Here is a 21,637-nt window from a genome sequence, read left to right as displayed (position 1 = left end):
TGTTTATTGTTTTTAAATGACCAGGTGCACAAAAAGGTCATACCCCATTTTTATAAATGTTTTATACATTCCATTGTCTTAAATGAAAATGGCTGAAAATTAGCCTTTCTTGATACTACATACAGGCAAAGTCAAGCAAGAGCTGTTGAGTCTATTCTGCAGTTGAATTTAGTATTAAACCATGTTAGTGGAGCTGTAGCCCTTGAACCTGAACCTCGGCTTGTTGACCAACTAACATTCCAGCCTATAACTGGACTGCTGCATTTTCATCAGGTTGATGAACTCCAGATTGAGGTTATAACTATTTATGTGCTTGCCTGCCAACTTCTTTATCTGCAGAACCTGCATCTCAGGGTCAAGGATGTGTTATTGCTACAACATTTTTTTGATTGTTTTGTGGTCAATCATGCTTGAAGGAGAGGATGAGAATCTTTCTGCTTAGCAGTTAGCATTGTCATTGTAAACATGGTGGAAGTAGGACAGTTAAATCCAAGGCTGCTTCCCTCCCTGGTCTAAATATGACAAGGAAGGCTAAGGTTCATGTTTTAGCCACCTAACTGCTAAAGCTGCACATGCACACTGCATCAACATTTCTGTTGTTCCCTGTACTGATCTGGGTAAATGTTTATTTATTGTCATCCCAGTAAAATTACGAGCATTAATCCAATTCATTGAAACACACGGCACTGCATGATGATGTGACAGAGTGGTTTTAGTTGGATGCATGCTTGAAATTTTAAGCAACAAGACTGAGGATCAGGGTTAAAGTTCTGCCCGTGAATTAATTAGAACAACATTGCACCTCTTTGCTAGGGGTTGCTAGTTCTGGGAAAACATTTAACTCAACAAGGAGTTCACAGAATTCACTACATATTGTTTTTTACCCAAACACAAACGTTCTACGTGTTTTTCTCATTAAAGTCAATTATTAAAAACATTTTTAAGGGTGGACTTAATTCTTTTAGAAACCTGTTTAATTCCAGTTATATAGTGAATACTCCTTTCACAAATCAGAATCTTTACATCATTTGGACAATTTCATGGTGAGACAATATATTTTAATTAATTAAATTTCAAAACAGCCTCCTTTTGAGCACAACTTGTTTTAGTAATTTTAAATTATGTCTGACATTCAGTGTTAAGATGTATAGTATTTGTTAGTGTTAGATTGTCTGTATGCAATTGTATGTATTTTCCCATTTTGAAAAGTACAATTCTGAGTTTACTATTATCTATACAATTATTCCAAGCAGCATCTTCAGAAAGAGTGGAGGGGGTAGAGTACTTTAAATATGTGAAATACTGTACTCTGCACATTTTAAATTTCTGTAAATATAAATATCTGTAAAAATGTCAGAAAAACTATTCTTCACTCTTGATTTAATCTTTTATCAAAAGCTGGGCAACAACTCAAGAGCAAGTGACCAAGTTGTGTTTCTCAGTCACTTCATTACAAAATGACTGAGGAACTGGCTACAGCTGGGACGCTGCAAAACCAATGGTTTGGCGGTGTAGGTTTCACTGTGGGTGGTGGTGAAGTGCTGGTAGGCCAGTGGAAATTTGATGTTGGTCTATTTGATAAGAAAAAGAGAGGAAAACAATATTGTATTACTATATAATACTACTATTACTACTATTTTTACTACTATTACCAATGCTATTACCATATTATTTACAACTACTGCTACTACTACTACAGTTAACATTAAATTATACAGGTGAGTGGGAACATCACCCTCTGCTGTGACTGACAAGGTGTGTGTCTGCAGGCCTTCAGAGGGAGGTAATCAGACTTGGTGGTGCTGAGGCTCAGCCCATGTTCTGCCAAACAAATGACACACATTAAATACATCTACATGCGCCTCCATTTAAACACATAAACATGACCATCACCTGGTCCACTCAGTATGTTGCTTGGCAGCTGGATGACGGGTTTAGCTGGCTCTCTATCCTGTTTGATGTAGTGTTCTTTGGTCGTGGTTGTGTAGGATGGGCCTGACAGGTGGGGTGGGCTGAACTGGACATGGCTTTTGGTCATCAGGTCAGGCCCGGGCACATACACTGGAAGTTCTGTGTGGTTCAGCTACAGGGAAGAAGACAGTAAACATTAACAAATATGACGCTGCTGGATCTTTTAACATAACTAACTCCATGAAAATCAACTTGATATGAACATGTGTGCAAAGGTCATAAATTATCCTAAAGTGCAACATATGTACCAGTAATATTTTTTGTAAATACAATAACAATTAACTAAGCTGAAGCTCTATTATCTTACATCAGAAAAGGAGATTCTGTTGGTGGTGACTGACATCCTTTCTTTGTTGCGCCTCGTATCAGTGTCCCCCTTGGGTAAGGAGCTAGAATTTTGGTTCCTCTTTATTAGAACAACTGGGTCTCCTGGGAAAAAAACAAATAGACTAATCCATGCAGGATAACAGAGATAAAGGAACATGTAAGCACCCATGTCCCAATGTCCCTAAACTGTACACAGTTTAAGTCACCTAGGTCAGCCATGTGAAACTCTGGAAGACAACACTAGAGGCATATGTTTTGGTGCATATAAAGGTCATAACAGCAACAAGCAACAGCAAGATAATCCCCCCAAAAGGGAATGCATTTTGCATGTTTTGCATTTTGCTAGTGTCCTTCTCACTACTGGTAGCATGAGGAGATAACTGCAGCTCATTCAGGTTACACAGGTAGTCCAGCTCCTCCAGGATGGCACATCCATAAGTGCCGTCACAAGAAGGTTTGCTGTGTCTCCCAGCATAGTCTCAAGAGCATGAAGGAGATACTAGGAGATGGGCTCCTACATGAAGATCCCTAAATGACTTCCAGTGGGCCCTGGGTTCCTATGGTGTAGGACAATGCCTGGCCTCATGTGGCCAGAGTGTGTGGGTCAATTCTAGATGATGAAGGCATTCATGCCATTGACTGGCCTTCACGGATCCTAGACCTGAATGCAACTGAGAACCCCTGGGACGTTGCGTCGGACGTTGTGTATCGCTGCAGCAACAGACTGTCCAGCATCAGTGAGCTCGACAGTCTGTGGCACTGGGAGGAGATCCCCCGGACACCATATGCTGTCTCATCAGGAGCATGCCCAGATGTTGTCGGGAGTGCGTACAGGCATGTGGGGCCATACACACTACGGAGTCATGTTTTGAGTTGCTGTGATGAAAGTCACGCATTGATTTTTGGTGTGATTTTGAATCCAGCCATCAATCAGTTGGTGATATTATTTTCCATTGACCATAGTTATGTCATTTTGTTCTTAATGAATTATACAACATACAGTAAAGATATAAAACAGAACTGATGTGTGAATTAGGTGTTCCCTTAATTTTTTGAGCAGTGTATTAGTGGACGTATTGGTATTTGAAGGGCCTAAGCAGCTGGTTAGTTCATAGGCTGTTACTAAATACACTGAAGACATCTCCACTATGGAGAATTCAAGTATTAGATCTGAATAGCTAGCTGCCCAGAATGAAAACTTGATGGAAAAACCTACCTGGACAATAACACAGAAAACACTCACCCGGCTTGTGGAAACAAAAGCCTTGTCTGGATGTGCATGACCATGAGTCATTAGAGAAATTTCCAAGGTTGAGCTTCAAATGCTCTTTAATCACAGATGGCCTGTATCAAAAACAAAGATATTGCTTTCATTGTATTTATGTGTGGATAAACTCAACACCAGATAATCCGAGCTTTCAAAAAGTGACAAATTTTAAATGATGTTTAAAATTTTAGACCATTTAAGCATTTCAGTGAATCAAATGCTAGTTCTTTTCATCCAAGACACCTTAAACCTCATAATACCGCAAGTCAAAACATGCAGTGAAACCAAGAGAGGTCTAAAATATCTGAAAAGAGATCTGAAGGGTAACACCAGGCCCTTCACCCTTGGTTTCCTCTGTTTGTCGTCTCTTTGTGTAGGATGTGAACTGAGTCATGTGACGAGAGTTTTTCCAGCAAAACAGAAAAGCTGCAGACCTGTAGACAGTAGGCCGGCTGAATGACGCAGTGTGGGTTGTCTCTCTTTCTACAATCTTCACAGGATCACCCATAGCCACTGAGGAGGTGTGCTGAAAAACAACACAGCCTTTATAAAACCCATGTCATTGAAAGCTTCATAGAAATGTCAATACCTGTGTCACTCTTGTGTCTACTTAAAGCTGATGGTGCTGGTACTCCAGGTCATAGTGTGCTTTTGTTTAGCATCCACACAGCTGAGAATAAAGTACTCCAACCTGCATTCTGGTTTAACCTGAGTCTTTCTGTGATGTCGGAGAAAATGTCTTCCCTGGAACTGCTTTAGTTTTTCAAAAAGATTAACAAACCAGTTTAGTGTTGTTCCTAAATCTACTCCTGTGCCATGACTAAACTAGTAATAAAGCACCATGGGAGGTAGACTGGTAATTAGTCTAGGTTGAGCTACTTTAGCTTACTTTATTTACTGCCCCATAGATTAATCTATGAAAACGGTTGATATTTTAGTTGTGTATTGTATGTTTTGAATGTAAAATTTGAATATTCACAGTAAGTAGTGACTACAGCTGTGGAGTACAACATTTCCACCTGAGATGTGGTGGAGTGGAGGTATAAAGTAGGGGAAAATGGAACTATTCAAATAAAATACAATTATCTAAAAAATGGACTGAAGTACAACACTTGAGTAAATGTAATTACTTTTCACCACTGTTAAGTACATATAAAATTTCTTGTGCAGTTTTTAGGCTCAGAGCAGTTGATGTTTTAATTACTAACATGGTAATATCTGCTGCGCATTTTAAATTTACAGCATACGGTGAAGATTCTGTGTTATATCTGAGCTAAAGCACAGACATCCGGTTGAGATAGCTTCCAGTGCTAAGTGGAGTGGTGTGATGTTGTGAGAATTGTCTTTTTTTAATTGTGACTTTTGAAGCACTGTCAGCATAAATCAGTGTATAGGTTTTATGGCAACAGTTTCACTTGAGAGCTTGCAGGTTTTCTTTGATCGTAATAGTTCACGACCAGCAGCTGCAGCTGCCATTTTACCTTTTCCACAGATTGAGCAGCTCTGCTCCAGGCTCCCTGGAAGGTGTTGTTGTAGTGGGAGACAAACCCACGAAGGTGTATGTCCCCTTTGATTGTAGGAAAACCCTCTTCTACAAAGAAAATTTGACATTTTACAACACAATATGTTATGCAGGATTCAGAGATGAACTCTAACCCAGATTCCTTCACTGTTATTCATTACAAAGCGAGGATGTTGTATGGCTCACAGTTTTTTTGGAATGTTTACCCACTTGAAAGTTAATTCATAACCAAATTTCATGAATGTTACCACCAATCACAATTGGCTTAACACTGAATCTATAATATGGATTTCTTGTTTTAATCAGAAATTGCAGAAAAAGAATCAGAGCAAAATTAAGAATGCTGTCACTAACCGAGATGTTTAGCCATGGCTTTTACAACAGGAGAGCCATGGTGTGGGGTGAAGGACACTTTGTTGACACTTTCTGGGATCTTGCCCACTTGCTGGATTTTCTTGATGCCCAGTGTTTGTCGGATAGGAGTGGGACGATGCTGGAATGGCTGGGGCTGAAACGCCTGGGACTGAGTGGTGAGGAAAGTAACCTCCCCAGGGTCTGTTTGCATCTTGAGGTTGGTGTGAAGCTTGGTCCAGCGTGGGGTGCGGGTCATCTGTGGCAATGGGTGACGCTGGTAAGACACCATCACCTCTGTCAGGAACTCCTTGATGTGCCTCAAGTCCTTGTGGTCCACCTGGGCTTGGTGGGGCTGATGAGCAGGTTCTGTCTTTGAGAGCGACAAAGGCTGGAAGTCCTCCTGGAAACTGGTTGAGAATGCATCTGGATTGTGCCTCTCCAGAAAAGGGATATTGGTGGTTAGGAAGAACTCTTTGCCCACAGGACGGGTTTGGATCAGTGTTTTTACCACTGAAGTCATATTGGATACCACCAGTGTCCTCCTTACATTACTGTAACTCTTTGGTCTTCTTCTGAAGCAGGTGAAAAATGCTACAATGCCTCACCATGGAAACCTCTGTGGAACATGATGATACTGATCCTGTTGCTGCTCCTGCAGAGAAACAAATACATCCCATGTGGTGTCCTGTTACCTGGCCAAATGCAATGTACGGGACACACAAAACTGTTCAACTGTAACATTTTATTATACATCAAAAAAGGACACACAAAACAACTGTTCACACTGAAGTAATGAGCCTTAACAGAAAAAAAACAATCCAAATTGTCCTGGTTTTCAGACTGTCATTGACTATCTAACAATATAACTACAGACTTCCCATCATCTGGCTTTGCTCCAGGTACAAAAGTGTCGCTTGACACAATTTTCCTCACCTATAAGAACCTATTAAATATTTTGAGTGGACATGTTCCTCTTCTCAAGACTTATATGCATATTTCAGCATTAACTTAAACTTACATTATCAACTTGCAGAGTAGCATGATTCAGTGTGCATTTGAGCACACAATGCAATTATATGGAAAGTCTTTGAAGTTGTGCCTGTCAAACAACAAAAAAGTACATATAACACCGCATCAAAAGAAATGCTGTCTATGGTTAGCTATGACATGCATGTAATATAAAGAAATGCATGCATAGAAAATAAAGTAGCTTGCAAATGTAATTAGGCATATGTAATAATGTCATTTAATTTAAAATGTAACAAAATTATAGACTGTATTTGCTTGCCATACTTGCACACATTCACACATGCTGTTTTGTTCATCCCTATCCCTGAATGTGGCTGAAAATAACATTACAACAGCAGGTGTCAGTCAAACTTCATTTTGGAGCAGCCTCCGTGCCCTGAACGTGCTTTATGTCTAACAAATTGAATGGCCTTCCAAAGATCACAGTTGTAGTTGCTCAAAACTTAAAATGTGACTCAGTAGCCTACCCTCTCTCAGTCATTACGACATTAGTGCGCTGCCTGCTTTTTAAGTGAATCACACTCACACTAATCACGCCATGCTCGCTTTATATTTGTATAATAAAATCCAGTATTATTAAAAACAAAACAGAAACTGTAATGTTATATGAGGTGCTTTTGCTGAATCACAACACTGAACTGTGTGGTTCTTTTCTAAATTTGCAGTAGGCGGCATAAGCACAATTAAGCCTTTAATTTTAATTGAATTGAATCTCCTTATTAGAACTTCGACATTAATCGGGTCTAAAAGAGCGATTAAATGTTTCTAAACATTAAGTTCGTCGTACAGAATAGCCTATATAAAAAAGAAAACACACCCGCAGGATTTTATTCCCAAGGAAACAAGCAGACGGAAGTGACGTCTTTTAGCGCCAGCCTCTTCCGCTCTCTTTTCGTTGAGGCTCAGCTTGCGGCCGGGTGGGTACACATTTTGTCCATTTCATATTTGTCTATTTTTAGTGGCCGTTGAGTTGTTGAATGCGATTAAAACAATATAGTATCCTTCGTATATCGACAGTAATTGTGTATTAAATATTACTGGCTCAGTTCGAAAGCAGAAAATAGAGAAAATTGTGACTGTTCTCAACGTCAACGGTACCTTACACATGTGGCTAGGCCCCTCTGCTGCTAACAGTAGCTAACATCATTAGCTGCTGAGTAGAAACCAACATAACCTTTCACGATTAGTATTATAATATGAAAACGGTGGCGATATTAAGACTTGATTTATACTGAATGTATGTGGCGCACCTCTGTGTCGTTGTTTTTGTGGTAAAATATGCTTTCAAGTAACGTTGTGTCGCCCGCGAGTTAGCAAACTTAAACTTGTAACGTTAGCTAACGCATTTTTCTCTCTCAGCCTGCAAACATGCAGATCTTCGTGAAGACGTTGACTGGGAAGACCATCACCCTAGAGGTTGAGCCCAGCGACACTATCGAAAATGTAAAGGCAAAGATCCAGGATAAGGAAGGTGAGCCGGCACAATTAACTAAGTTTGTCAGGTAACGCTAGCAATTTCATGACTTTACAAATACATCTTCGTAATCCACTTTCTACCTTTAGATTTTATTCATTTTGGTAGAAAAGTGAGTTGATCTGTTGAAGATATTTTTCTTAAGAGCAACCCATTAGATTTGATCCTATGTGGGACTGGATTTCTAGTCCTCAAATCTGTCTATTTAACTAGTTAAAGTTACTTCAGTTCAAAGAATGTGGCAGGTTTTGTCAATTTCAAAAACGGAAACAAGATGTTAGTGCAGGTAGACATTAAAGTAAAACATTTGATGTTTGACATGTGTGAATCATGGTAGTCTTTTAAACTACAAAGCATCTCTGCCTCATGTACGTGTAAGTTGTAATTGTTGGTCAAATGTAATGCCGTTTGGTTGTGTTTTGTTTGCAGGAATTCCTCCTGATCAGCAGCGTCTGATCTTCGCTGGCAAACAGCTGGAAGATGGACGCACATTGTCTGACTACAACATCCAGAAAGGTAACTGTCTATTTAAAACAAGGCCAGATGTGCTGAATGTGTCAATGGTCACAGTAAACTATAGACCAGCTTATTATGAAACTGCTAGTGGCTAAAAGATTGTATTGAGAATGTTAAACAGACCTCTCCCAGGAAACTTAAGGATTGTTTTATCATAAATTGTACTACTAATACATACTCAGTATATTGTAAAATTGCATTAGATGTAAATTTTAATGCGTATAAGTTTGAAGTTCTGTTGTTTCATTAATAACTAAGGTTTTACAGTGTGCCTGGTTTTTGTAAGTACTTGCATAGAGAAGGTTTTCTGGTGCACCGTTTGTTGTGACTGAACTTGAGATTGATATCCCTAACCCTTACTGCCACCAGAATCTACCCTGCATCTGGTTCTGCGTCTGCGTGGTGGCATCATCGAGCCTTCACTCAGACAGCTTGCCCAGAAATACAACTGTGACAAGATGATCTGCCGCAAGTAAGTCTTGAAAATTATTAAAGCAGTCTGTTTTTTTTTGTTTGTTTTATTTGATCTAATTGTGTGCAGTACAGCAGTTGTTTACAGTGAAGTGGTTAAAGTTCAGATTAAAACACTTTAAATAGCACTACAAGCAGTGTGGTTTGGTCAGTTTTTTTTTTTGTTGTTGTTTTTTTGTTGCTGCTGTAGTTTGATTGCAGGTGTTGTGGTTAATTCAAACATAGGCTGAAATAATCAGATGGCATTTGTGGGTAGGTAGAGGCTCAAGTGTTTCATACTAATTAGTTTTAGGTTAAAAAAATGTTTATTTGGCAGATAAACTACTACATTTGTTAGCATTAGAAATAAATCTCCTGGTGTTAAAATTATATTACCAAGTTTTGTCCACTTCAGAACATTATTGTTGGTCCAGTAGAATGTTCCGCATAGTTGACCCTTGACTGTTTTGCAGGTGCTATGCCCGTCTGCACCCCCGTGCTGTCAACTGCCGCAAGAAGAAGTGTGGGCACACCAACAACCTTCGCCCCAAGAAGAAGCTGAAGTAGACATTTCGACTGCAACAGCACTCAATGCCATTTTGTGTTAAAATAAATTTAAGAAGAAGAAATGGTGAATTTCTGTCTTAATTTGAGTTCATGTGTACAATACATACTTGTGAGGGTGTGCAAGGTGTTTAACAGTTAAAAGTAACAAGACTGACAAAAAGCAGATGAAGCTGGCGCAATACTCATTTTACTGTTTGCCAAATTTTCCCAAATGAAGATATACAGTATTAATGAGAGTCTGGCTAGTGGTTTAACTCAGATACCTGTTCTAAGAAGCCTATTGTCTAGGTAATTCAGTAAACCTGCTGCTTGGAACTGGCACTGGTTTAAACAAACAGTGGGTGTACTCCTAACCTGACTGGCACAGTGCCTGTTGGGAATGGTTTCCACTTTATTTCAGCTTGGCACACAAAGCACCACATGCAGTTTGTTTTAACCTGAATTGATGCTGCTGCGTGGCACAAACAAAATACGTGTCCCGTCTGCATCATTAAACATGGCTGGTAGTCACTGAATTCAAATGAGATACTTTACTGTCTCTGCAAACACACAAAGCTGTGAAAAGATAAGTTTATCACAGCATTTTCAACACCTGTTGCTGCTTATCAGCTGATAGAAATTCATACCTGTCATACCTGCCACCTGCCCTCCATTTTAACAGGTTCCACCCTTGCTTCACTGCAAGCGGCACAGCCAAATCCATGGCAACCACTGCCTGTTTAGAGTGTGATGAACTGATTGAGTCTGAGCTGACTGTATTTTCATTATCATCTTACATGGTGGAAAACTAAAATAACAGTTGTCAAGGAAAAAATATGTGGAAGTGTAAGATGCAAAATGTAAGAATGCGTACACAAGTTTCTTACCCTCATCACAAAGACCACAGCAGTGACTTTGCATGACTTAGTTTTAATGTTAAACAGTTCTATACAAATATAAGAACTCATCTCATTTTGTCAAATCCCATACAAACACCTGCTCTACTCAGTTCAGTTATTCTAAAACAAAATCGTGGCTACCGGGTGACAGTATTCCTCTGTTCAATACATCAATGAATCTGAGGTATTTTGAGTCGTACTTAAAAGTCACGTTTCGGGCAAAGAGCAGTTAAAATTGACGAGATGAATTTCAGCATCATACAGAGTTTGTGTTTATTCCAGTTGATGTGGCTTCAGCATGACAGCGGTGCATCTTTGGTACTGCTTTCTCTCTTATACCTGGCAACATATGTTTTAAAAAGGCCTTATTCCAGTGTATTTAAGGAGAAGTTTGCCCTTACTGTGGGAGGACAGTCTCCCTGCCCCCCCTATCTGTGTATACAGGAACTACTTGTATATTTACACTGTATTAATGTGTATTAAGGATACACTGGAATAAGGCTGTTGTGAAGCAAAGTGTTTTTGACATCAACTGTGAGGAGCTGATGGCCTGCATTTTCTTCATGCTTAATAAAAGGTTGGTAGCATCTGTCATCATCTGGTGAAGCCATGAAAAAAAAAAAAAGTTAAAATGGATGAAAACAGGTTTTACAGAGCTCTCATTACAAAGTACTTGTATTTACTATAAACAGGCATCTATGCTAGAAACTTTATTGCTAATTCAGTGATGCTTGCATGTAGCAGCTGATGAACTCCCAGATAATGTAGTAACTTGTCAAAATGATAGGTCAATCTGATTGAGGGAACAACAAAACCTCTTAATGTAATTAATAGCAACATAGTGCAGTAACAACTACGGGTATTTGTTGTGATTGTTGAACTGTAGAGGTAATAAGACTGAAAATTTGACTCAAACTATAATGTAAGTTGTGGTTTTAAATACACCATTGGTGAAAATGAAAATGGTTAAACTCTTTCAAAGTAGTAACTGCAGGTTAATGTATTATTTGGTAGTTTATTACATGAACAGTTTATGACCTGTTTAAATCACATTTTGACATGTTATGATCCTGGCAGTTAACTGCACTATCAGCTGCAAGAGACTGCACCTTATTTCTACCTATATTACTATCTTATGAAGAAATCAATAACTCATTAGGGGGTGAGAAGCAAAGATTGATAGCTATTGTGCATCAGAAGTTCTCACATACAAAGCTGACAAGTCAATTAAGTACCCACTTAACTAAAACTACTGCAGTTGTGCTTTTTAATTCAAGCAATCTGAGGTTGCACACTGCTAAATATTGTGCACACATACACAGCTTCACATTCCTTGGCAGGGCTTCTGCAGAGCTCATGCAGTACTCTTAGTCTATCTTTATCTATGCTCTGCGACTCCACTGAGCCTCTCTCTAGGGTTTACTATTAAGGTAGTGTTTAGCAACACAGAAAGTACATAAAGTAAAACTGGATCATTTTGTGAACACTGACAAATGTAAACAAATTTAAACTTGGCACAAACACTATCAAGTGCAATCTCAGATTCTGCTCAACATCAGGGTGGGAAATCAGTCTCTGGACACAGGGACACATCAGGACATTTCCTTCACATGCCGATCTACCTGTCAAAGTAGCCTGGTGGAGAGGACAAACCTACCAGCCGCAGCTTCAATTTGGTCAGCAACCATCATTGATTTCCCATCCTGGCTGAGAGTAACCCATCGATGAACATGAACAATACAATAAGTGTTGAGAAAGAGCAGTACTCATAAAACATAAATGGCCGTACGTCCTCAGAGGACAGACTGTGAGCAGGTTGTTGCATCTCTTGAGTTTGTTGATGTTCTGGCTGGTATGAGGCCAGTCCAGGCTGCTGATGGTGAACTGGAGCTGACTTCCTTCAGGGTCATTGCATCCATGTGTCTTTACCCTGACCCATCCTCTACTGGGTGCATCTCCACAGTGTTTAAGGAACACTGAAAACATCAGGACCTCAAGGTTGTTATTGTGTAAAAGCAGACATTTGATTTGTCTTACAGACAGTATCTTCTGAGATCTAATAACATTATGAGAATGTATAACTAAAATCCTAATTCATTCAGGATTATTATGTGTCAAAGTCTTCTGCCAAACTGCAGGGAAAAAACATTTATGAACAGTCACTTTGTTGTTTCTATAAACCAAACGTCCAGAATTATGATAAATATTTATGGTTAGTATATATCAAATCCTGATGCGAGTCCTGTTGTTCCAAGACTGGAGTTTTACCGTCTGTTCCCAGGCACTGTTCAGTGGTTTAGACCTCCAGCTAAGCAGGAAAACAGAACACCACTAGCCTTTAATAATTACCTTCACTATTATCTTTTTATTCTTTCCTAGTTTTACTGCTACTCTTGCCTCTCAAATCAGTGGGACAATATATTAATACAAGTGGATTGCCCACGATATATTAAAGATATATCACACAAAAATAACTAACGTAGAAAATCCTGTTACCCAATACTTGTTGGAATGTCTACTTTTGCAAAATATCAAGCTTAAAATCAGTGCTGGTGCAAGTCCTCATTCAAAGGTGCTTTGTTTGTTATTTGTTATCAATATTTATTATCCTCCCAGTCCTTTTGAGACTGTATAATTACCCTAAACAATTGAGACCATCACTGAAGACTGTCAGCTTATAGCAGCCATAACTCAGCATTTTACATTGTAAACCACAGGGTCAGCCTTTGACTAAATACACTGGATTGCTATGGTAAACAAGGGGAGAAGGGCACTATTCCAGTGCAAACTGATTTTGAAAATGTTCAGTGATGGTAGATGGTGAAAATAGCCTGGTGTAAATATAATTTATTCCTTTCAGGTTAGAGGGACTGACGGACATGCAGCTGCTAGGAACTTTGATCTGGACAAATAAGTAGTAGCCACATAAACCATATTGTCAGCTATTTATGATCATCATACCCAGGTTGCAATATTAATGTGACATGCTTTATTTTGCACATAGCACCTTTAAGAGGTTTCTGATACATGTTTACCTGCACTAATCTTAAAAAACCAACTTATCCATGTAGCTTTTACATTTTACACCATATTGCTTTGATTTTTGCCTAGCTGATACCAGTAAAACACAAAATCAAGGCTACATGGGTGGAACCAGCGCTAACTGTGGAGATGCAGCCAAATTGCTGCTGTGGCTATTTGTCGATTAGCTTTGCCAGGCTCTGTCTCAGGTCATTCAGGTCACAGATTTTGACGTCCAGAACATTGATGATACGTCGGACCTCAACCTCCGCCTGCTCCTGCTCCTCCCGGCTGGAGGCCAGCGTCTTTTCAGCACTCTGAACCCGATCCTCCAACTCAGTGTTTCGCCTTTCCACATCCTGCAGGCACATTAACTGTTTTAAACAGTTTCCCCATCGAGATATATTTCTGGATATTCGCTGCATGGCTTGGTGTCCAAACTGTACACACTGTTTGTATTTTTGTGACATTTGCATGAGCAACCACTGCTCATAAAGGTTTATATAATGTTAATATATAATAATAATAATAATTTTTTTGGCATACATCTTGCAGAGAAGTGTTGTAAATCACTCTGAACAAGTGTGTTTGCATAATGTCTAATGTAAGCCTGGAGTAAAGATTTCCTGCTGGTATTTTTGCCACTTCTGTCCATAAATATGCCTTAATAATAAATGCTAGAGTGGGATAGGGGGGCTGACAATAATGCACATTCTTCTGCCTGTATGGTGCCTCTCTCTAAGTTTTAGGCATTTAGATGGATCACAACATTGTACACAAATGTGTATATCTGTTTGTGATGAAAAGTATAATGTGTATGTCTGCATGCCTTTATAGTATTGGTGAATTTCTGACTTTCTGTAAATTTAAATTACAATGTGAATATAGTACAGAAGTATGCTGTAAAAAAGAGCTTTGGAGCACAAGTAAGCAAGTAAAGCATCTTGCTTAAAAGCACATTGGAAGATGATTGTTGCAGGTTTGAACAAGAACCAGTTCAGCTTTACATAAATGCCTGGAAAATTTATTTATTCCTAGTGTGGATGCTGACTGCAATTTTGTGAGAATGTCACATCAGGCTTATTTGTTTTAAACTGTTTATACTGCAAATTTGAATGTGCAAGTGTGTGCTTTACGAGGTCATTCTGTATGCCAAAATGCACCAATGAATACATTATGGAATGAACAAAAGGACAGCAAAGGTCAAATATGAATAAACATAATTCACAACTGACACCAGTACTAAAAATGATAGAAGACCTAATAAAGGCTATGCAATATGCATCAGGTATAATCTCCTGCATTAGCATTGGATATTCAATACAATTTATTTTTCTCCTTTAAGTCCTTAGTTCTCCTATATGGATTCCTGCTGCAGGTCTGAACTTTGCTGTCTCTTTTATAGGTGCAGCACCAGTGCTTTGATTTTCCATTAGTTGATTGTGTGGCTCTGTTTGATTTTCAGAACAACAGGAAACACTGTCAACACTGCAAAACTGAGACTTTTGTGTTAATTACTATAGAGGAGCTTCTAGTCTTGACATAACAAAATCAGATACATCAGTAACATCAAAAGACACCATAAACATGTCTGCTATAAATTTAAAGCTGCTTCTACTAGTATTAGACTTCAAAAGAAAATACCCTTAAAAGACTATACTGGTGACCTTTTTTTTTGTAATAGTGGAAAAAAAATTAGTGTCTCTGTTCATACTGAAGATAAATGCGATTCTCTCCTTCCCTGTCAATGAAGTAGTGTTCATACATTTCTGTGATACAGTTCAAGCTCTACTGGTTAAGTAACAATGAAAAGCTAGGTGAGGAGAACCAATTTTGTGCAGTCCAAATTTAGTATAATTATGTTAACAAGAAAAAGCCCTCCTCCGAGTGTTGCGAAGGATTGCGCTAACCCATCAGAACCACCAATCAGCCCATTCATCTTGTTTGATCACAATTGTGGCCTTGGAAATGGTATACTAAAAGTCTGGCTTTACAGTGTTAGAACTTCTTAACACCTTAACACACAACAATTATGAAGTTTTTCTCCTCTAACATGATAAAGAAAAATAATAAATATGTAGGATTTTAACTGCTGATGACTCCCAAGTTAATTGACAGTGTGTAAATACAGTGATTACAATTAAACAGCAATGCAATCTTAGTTTGTATTGTTTTGTGAATTTCTGTATTACTGAACTACTGATCTCAGTCATACAGAAAGCAAAAGCTAAAGATTATTTCATTGAAGCAATTCTCATTTCGAGGCCTATTCACTGATGTCGTTCAAAATTTTTGTTTTTGTGTGTAGCAATCTATGGGTATAAGCTACATGGTGCTTGTATGTTTTCCCCTTTTCTTGTGTATTAATTTTATTTCTTTTTTTTATTTCCTTAAATACATTCTTTGGCCATTAAGCCTGTATGAGGTATGTGCCATTTCCCAGTACCACAAGTATACTTGTGTAAGCAAAACATAGTTGTCAGCTTACCTGAAGTCTCTGCATGGCCTCCTCTCTCTCCTTCTCTATTTCACCCACATCAGTTTTCTTGCTCTGTAAGTTGAGAATTTCCTGAAAACAAAGTAAACAAACAAGTCACAACACCATATTCACACTACCTTCTCACACATTCACCATCCCCGTTTATCAGAACATAGCGCTTTAATCTCTTGATTTGCACCAAAATATTTCATGTTGTTCTAAAGGAAGCTGAATCATTTTTCATAAACCAGGTTGGTTATAAGATTTGGGACACCTTGATGTTTCTGGGGAGGAGGGGGATTCAACCCCCAGGGGAAACATAACACTGTGACCTTGCACAATTCCTGTTACAAAAAGTAGAGCTTGTTTAGATGACAGGACAGTTGATGAAGCTGGAGGGCTGCAGCAAGCTGCAATATCTGTTTTATTTATTCAGAGAAAATGGTTTTTGGCTGTGCATTGCCCAGCATGCATTTGATGGACACTGACTTGGCTCATAAAGGCACAACATATTCACAAGGTGATACTTCATAAAAACATCTTATTAAAGCAGGTTTGGAAACAGTTATGAAGATATTAAGTCATGGTTTCACTCATCTTTGTGTGTTTTGTGAGGTTGTGGTATTTTATCAAAGCTCTCTTTGTCTGCCCAAACCAATGAATCAACAAGAAAAATGTCAGTACCTCAAAGATAAATTAAGGACTTAGTAGAAACACAACTACAAGGGCATATATGAAAGCCAAAAGACACATTCTCTTCTTTTATATTCACTTGGGGTTTGAACATTTTGTTCAGTATTTATCTTTTTGTCAAGACTACAGCAAAATTGAACCAGTAAGATGATTTAGAGAACAAATATCTAGCAATTTCACTTTTTCAACTCTCCTAGCTTAATACATTTACTAAATAACTGTTTGAATGTGAATGTTTACAGGCTTTCTTTCAAATTGACACTATTTTCACAAACTACAAAAACAAACATATCCAATTGATTACTGGCAAATATATTATGTGCACTGGTGTATTCTCGGCTGACTTTCCACCCTTTAGGATGGTGAATGGATTTGGACAGTTTACAGTGCAGGGAGTGAACTGGTGTCTTGCCTGGTCTTTGGCGCTCAGCTGAGCTTCTAGCTCCTCCAGTGACCGACTGAGGTCCTCTCTAACAGTCTGACTGGCAGCAGGATGCCCCAGCTGGGCCTCAAGCTCTGCCACCTGGAAAACACACACACACACACACACACACACTTAAATATACTTAAATATAAAAACTAATTTATATAGCACTTTTCAATGTACTCAATGACATTTTACAAGATAACAGAACTAAGGGTATACAGACAATCAGTGAAGCTATAATTAGGCACTGTACACTTTGAGCTGAATGCTAAAGTCAGAATGCTAACATGTTGACGTTTAGAAGTTATGATAATTTTACAAGTTTATCATGCTAAAATTTGTAGTACAGCTGAGGCTGATGTTAAGGTCATTAGTTTGGCCAGTATTTTGTCATAAACCAGTACTGGAGAAATTATTTTTTGACCTGATGATGGTGCTAGATGAAGACATCATCAAAGCTACTGCAGTTAATCCTACCGGGGTTTGTTGATATCCATATCAAATTTCATGTCAATCCATCATAGTTATTAAACATGTTGCACTCAGAACCACAAACGTCAACCTCAAGGTGGTGCTAGAGCAAAAGTCAGGGGACCATCAGCATCAGGGGTATTCATTCTCTGGTTGCCAGTAATGTTTGTACACAATTCCATGGCAATCCATCCAAAAGCTCCTGATGTATTTCAGTCTGTAATAACATGGTGGACCAACCGACAGACCAACATTTCCATAGTGCCACACTGCTAGCGTGTTTAAAAAGAGAGCCCGTTACGAGATAATACATGGTAAAAATGTATTTAAATAACATTAGACCCTAGCGGTCTGAGGGGCTAGGAAAGGATGGCAAGTTGAAACAGGTTAGTTCTGAGAGATCTTTTGAATGTTGAATGGATGAGGGCATCTTCCCTAATGTTGGTTATTCCTAGATGTCAGCTTGTGACCACAAGTGACCGGACCTTTGCTGTGATAGCCCACAAACTGTGGAACTGCCTGTTGAGATCAGACAGGCTACATTATTAGTGTCTTTTAAATCCCTTCTTAAAACTTTCTTTTATAGGAAAGCATTTATCAATATTTAATTTGTTATTGGGTTTTATTATCCCACTCATTTCATTAAAAATGATTTAAACTTTATTTTATCCTCTTGTGTTTTATAATCCCTTTGTTGTTTTAATTTTTTTTAATCAGCTGTTTCTGTTCTGTTAAACACTTTATAACTTAATAAAAGTGCTATGTAAATAAACTTTATTATATTATACATAAGTGATATTGTCTCTGGAGCAGGTGCATTTGAACAAGCAGTAGTTCAAGAGTACACAGGTTGTATTAAACATAACACATGCCCAAAATACTAAAAAAGAATACAGATACTATAGAAAATTAAATAGAAAAAGCTAAGTCTACTCTTTGAACAACATAGTTCTCATTTGGAGCCTGACTGATGAAATTCAGCAGCAGACTAGACATATAGAACCCATGAATTTTAACAATGATAAACAACTCTCCCTCTTGTTGACTTGAGCAGTGTTCCTCTCATGTTAAATTGATTTTAAATTGATTCTGAGCCTGGAAATATCACTGGAGTTGGAAGGTCTCTGTTCGATTTAGTGTCATTATCCTAATCCAATTATTTTAGTCCTTTGCCTGAATCTAATCAGTCCAGGAAATATGGTATTAGGTTTTTCTGGGCAAACATGAGAAACAAGAATCTGCTTTGTTCTGGTAAAAACAAATGGTCAAACAGATGATGCATTGGGATCTCATTTAGCACTTATCCAGTGAATGGGCTTTGAAAAGGTTGTATAAACCTAATTTTCTAAATCCAGACAACAAAACATGACCCTTCATCTCCAGTGAAAATGTAAATCAGCAAAATTAGCATTAAATTGTTTTTACATCACAGCAGCAATGTACAAATACACACACACACAAATATATATGTTTAATGATTACTAGTGATGGAAATGAGGAAAACCAACAAAGGGTCATTCTGCAATGCTTCTGTGTAATATAGCTTTTCTGCCAGTGGTCACAGCACTGAACTCTCATTTTTGACCTTGTGAAAAATCACTGAAAGTTTCCCCAACCTGACCCACTTCCCTGTGTTTAACATATTAATGGAAAAGCCAAAGATGGAGAATCACCAATTGACTAAACAAGGGCAAGCCTTTGAAGTCTGAAGATGTGATTTAAAGTTTGTGGTTCACTGAGTTATCTTTCATGGCTTTGTAGTCAGTAGGCACTAACACTGCCACGGTCCCACTGGGCCTTGCTTATAAAAAAGGAAAACAATATATTATTTTTGCATGCTCTGGAAGTAATCTGATTAAGACAATATCTAATTAATCTAATTGTGTCCAGAGAGTTTGGAGTTTACCATAGACTGTACATAGGAGTTTACACAGTTTAAAGGAACACACTTTACACAGAATCACTGAAAAACTGAGGTTCATTTTATATTATGTTGTTTGTTTTCTAGATCTGACATTAGCTCTACTGACTGAATAAAAATCTAATAAAATCTGAATAATGTTTTTATATGCCCTACAGATGGACATACTGTTCAGAAGTCTGTGTGTTAAAGTGAGTTCTAATCCCCTGACTTTCCACCCATTAAGATGATTAGACAAAAAGGTTTACATCACAGTGGATTAAATGGATCACATCTGCTTGTGCATCATGTTAGTCACATGTCAGTGTGGACTCACTGCTGTCAGCTGCTGTAGATGAAACCTGACTTTAGACAATATCACAGCCAAAACATTTGTTTGCTCATTTGCTCATTGACTGTTCATCTTTCTTATATTAACTCTTATATTAACAATCTTAAATTTCTCAACTGCTGGCCAAATATTTAACTGTGATGATTATAACGATTGAAATCACAGTACTGTATAAAGCTGAAATGATTAGCTCATTAATAGATTAGCCAAATGACAAAAAATTCAATGGAAATAATTTTGATAATTAATTTTAAATTTTTTTAACTCAAATCTTTGATAAAATTATTTTAAATATTTGTGAATATTTGCTGTTTTTCTTAGTCTTCTGAGAGAGTAAACTGACTATCTTTGGGTTCTAACTGTTGGTCAGACAAAACAATTTATAGACAAAGCATTGGGATTTGGGAAATTGCAATGGACATTTTCCCACTATTTTCTGCATTATTATAGACCAAAGAATCAATTTGAATAGTTTGATGCAGCCTTTAATATGTAGAAATGATGCTGTGTCCTTGTACTGACAGTTTATGATAGATAAAAAGTCTGACATAAAAAAGAAAAGGAAACAGAGGAATTCAAATAAAAAAAAAAGATGGTCCAAAAAGAGAAAATATCCAGTGAGAGATGACAGAAAGGCAACAGTAACTCAAATAGCCACTTGTTACAACCAAGGTATGCAAAATACCATCTCTGAATGCACAACACGTCCAACCTTGAAACAGATGGGCTACAGCAACAGAAGACCACACCAGGTGCCACTCCTGTCAGCTAAGAACAGAAAACTGAGGCTACAATTTGCACAAGCTCACCAAAATTGGAGAATAGAAGATTGGAAAAACGTTGCCTGGTCTGATGGGTCTCGATTTCAGTTGCAACATTCAGATGGTAGGGTCAAACAACATGAAAGCATGGATCCATCCTACCTTGTATCAACGGTTCAGGCTGGTGGTGGTGGTGTAATGGTATAGGGGATATTTTCTTGGCACACTTCTGGTCGCTTAGTGACAACTGAGCATCGTTTAATAGTGACAGCCTACCTGGGTATTGTTGCTGACCATGTCCATCAGACCAGTGTGCCCATCTTGTAATGGCTACCTCCAGGAAGATAAGGCACCATGTCACAAACCTTAAAACATCTCAAACTGGTTTCTTGAACATGACAATAAGTTCACTGTACTCCAATGGCCTCCACAGTCACCAGATCTCAATCCAATAGAGCACCTTTGGGATGATGTTGAATGGGATATTTACATCATGGATGTGCATCCGACAAATCTGCAGCAACTGTGTGACGCTATCATGTCAATATGAACCAAAGTCTCTGAGGAATGTTTCCAACAACTTGTTGAAAGTATGCCACTGAGAATTAAGGCTGTTCTGAAGGCAAAAGGGGGTCCAACCCAGTACTAGCAAAGTGCTCCTAATAAAGTGGCCAGTGAGTGTACATGAAGAGAGAAACTTGCAAAAACCCTGATTTCTTTATAAAGAAATATTATTTATTACTCACTAAATTCAACAAAGTTAAATCAGGAATGCCTTTCTGTCTGGGATGTCCACTGTGTGTTCACCATGGATGCACTTTTTTCACTTCCATCTCACATTCCTCACATTAAATCCTACCAACCCTGTGAGCAGGTGTGTGCACCGAAGAGTATGCTGGGTTGTGTGATTTGACAATACATACCATGAGACAATCTAAATTTGACTTGCAATATCATTTACAGAGCTGCAGCAATTAGTCAATTTCATCTCATGATGGAGTATCTCTGTTCTTCCAGTGGTCAGAATCATTCTGTCCTGACTCACTCATTTTAGGTGGCATCTTAATTTAACTGAACTATCCACCAAAATTACAAGTGCATTGATGGTGTGCGCTCACTCTGAGCTCACTATCTTCAGACAGTTTGTGAGAGTTGGAGAGTCAACAAAATGTTTATCT

General features: G+C 38.3%; 3 protein-coding genes across 5 annotated transcripts in view; 1 reads left to right on the top strand and 2 right to left on the bottom strand.

Moving 5' to 3' along the window:
- Positions 1-1,373: 1,373 nt before the first annotated feature.
- On the bottom strand, positions 1,374-6,079 carry si:dkey-13m1.5. 2 transcript variants are annotated; one of them, XM_046050413.1, is made up of 8 exons: positions 5,442-6,079; positions 5,047-5,156; positions 4,000-4,091; positions 3,542-3,642; positions 2,279-2,400; positions 1,894-2,083; positions 1,753-1,821; positions 1,374-1,571 (listed from the first exon to the last, which is right to left on the bottom strand). In XM_046050413.1, the coding sequence occupies exons 1-8, from the start codon at positions 5,959-5,961 to the stop codon at positions 1,519-1,521; spliced, it is 1,257 nt and encodes a 418-aa protein (XP_045906369.1). In that variant the 5' UTR covers positions 5,962-6,079; the 3' UTR covers positions 1,374-1,518. The 2 variants fall into 2 exon arrangements, with proteins under 2 accessions (XP_045906369.1, XP_045906368.1); XM_046050412.1 differs by having other exon boundaries at positions 1,736-1,821; positions 5,442-6,077.
- Positions 6,080-7,249: 1,170 nt separating this feature from the next.
- On the top strand, positions 7,250-9,546 carry LOC123971535 (ubiquitin-60S ribosomal protein L40). Of its 2 annotated transcripts, none has more exons than XM_046050414.1 (5): positions 7,250-7,387; positions 7,830-7,941; positions 8,374-8,460; positions 8,830-8,932; positions 9,384-9,546. In XM_046050414.1, exons 2-5 carry the CDS (start codon positions 7,839-7,841, stop codon positions 9,475-9,477), a joined length of 387 nt encoding a protein of 128 aa, XP_045906370.1. In that variant the 5' UTR covers positions 7,250-7,387; positions 7,830-7,838; the 3' UTR covers positions 9,478-9,546. The 2 variants fall into 2 exon arrangements, with proteins under 2 accessions (XP_045906370.1, XP_045906371.1); XM_046050415.1 differs by lacking the exon at positions 7,250-7,387 and adding an exon at positions 7,450-7,564.
- A 789-nt stretch (positions 9,547-10,335) lies between these two features.
- homer3b (homer scaffold protein 3b) overlaps positions 10,336-21,637 on the bottom strand; it is a 32,506-nt gene continuing 21,204 nt past the window's right edge. Inside the window, 3 exon segments of the mRNA XM_046049989.1 lie at positions 10,336-13,735; positions 15,865-15,945; positions 16,961-17,071. Of these exon segments, the coding sequence (XP_045905945.1) occupies positions 13,550-13,735; positions 15,865-15,945; positions 16,961-17,071 (378 nt within the window). The 3' untranslated portion in view covers positions 10,336-13,549.

This window comes from Micropterus dolomieu, linkage group LG05 (genome assembly GCF_021292245.1).
Source record: "Micropterus dolomieu isolate WLL.071019.BEF.003 ecotype Adirondacks linkage group LG05, ASM2129224v1, whole genome shotgun sequence".
NCBI lineage: Eukaryota > Metazoa > Chordata > Actinopteri > Centrarchiformes > Centrarchidae > Micropterus > Micropterus dolomieu.
This window is presented reverse-complemented; position numbering and strand designations above follow the sequence as displayed.

What these genes read in the sequence shown, in the direction of transcription:
- si:dkey-13m1.5 (XM_046050412.1), bottom strand. Translation starts at nt 5,961, where the DNA reads ATGACTTCAGTGGTAAAAACACTGATCCAAACCCGTCCTGTGGGCAAA. An exon ending in AGCCATGGCTAAACATCTCG is followed by an intron (nt 5,157 to 5,441) that starts GTTAGTGACAGC and finishes TTTTCTTTGTAG; the next exon opens with AAGAGGGTTTTCCTACAATC. An exon ending in ACAGAATCTCCTTTTCTGAT is followed by an intron (nt 2,084 to 2,278) that starts GTAAGATAATAG and finishes TCTTCCCTGTAG; the next exon opens with CTGAACCACACAGAACTTCC.
- LOC123971535 (XM_046050414.1), top strand. Translation starts at nt 7,839, where the DNA reads ATGCAGATCTTCGTGAAGACGTTGACTGGGAAGACCATCACCCTAGAG. An exon ending in TGACTACAACATCCAGAAAG is followed by an intron (nt 8,461 to 8,829) that starts GTAACTGTCTAT and finishes TACTGCCACCAG; the next exon opens with AATCTACCCTGCATCTGGTT. An exon ending in GACAAGATGATCTGCCGCAA is followed by an intron (nt 8,933 to 9,383) that starts GTAAGTCTTGAA and finishes ACTGTTTTGCAG; the next exon opens with GTGCTATGCCCGTCTGCACC.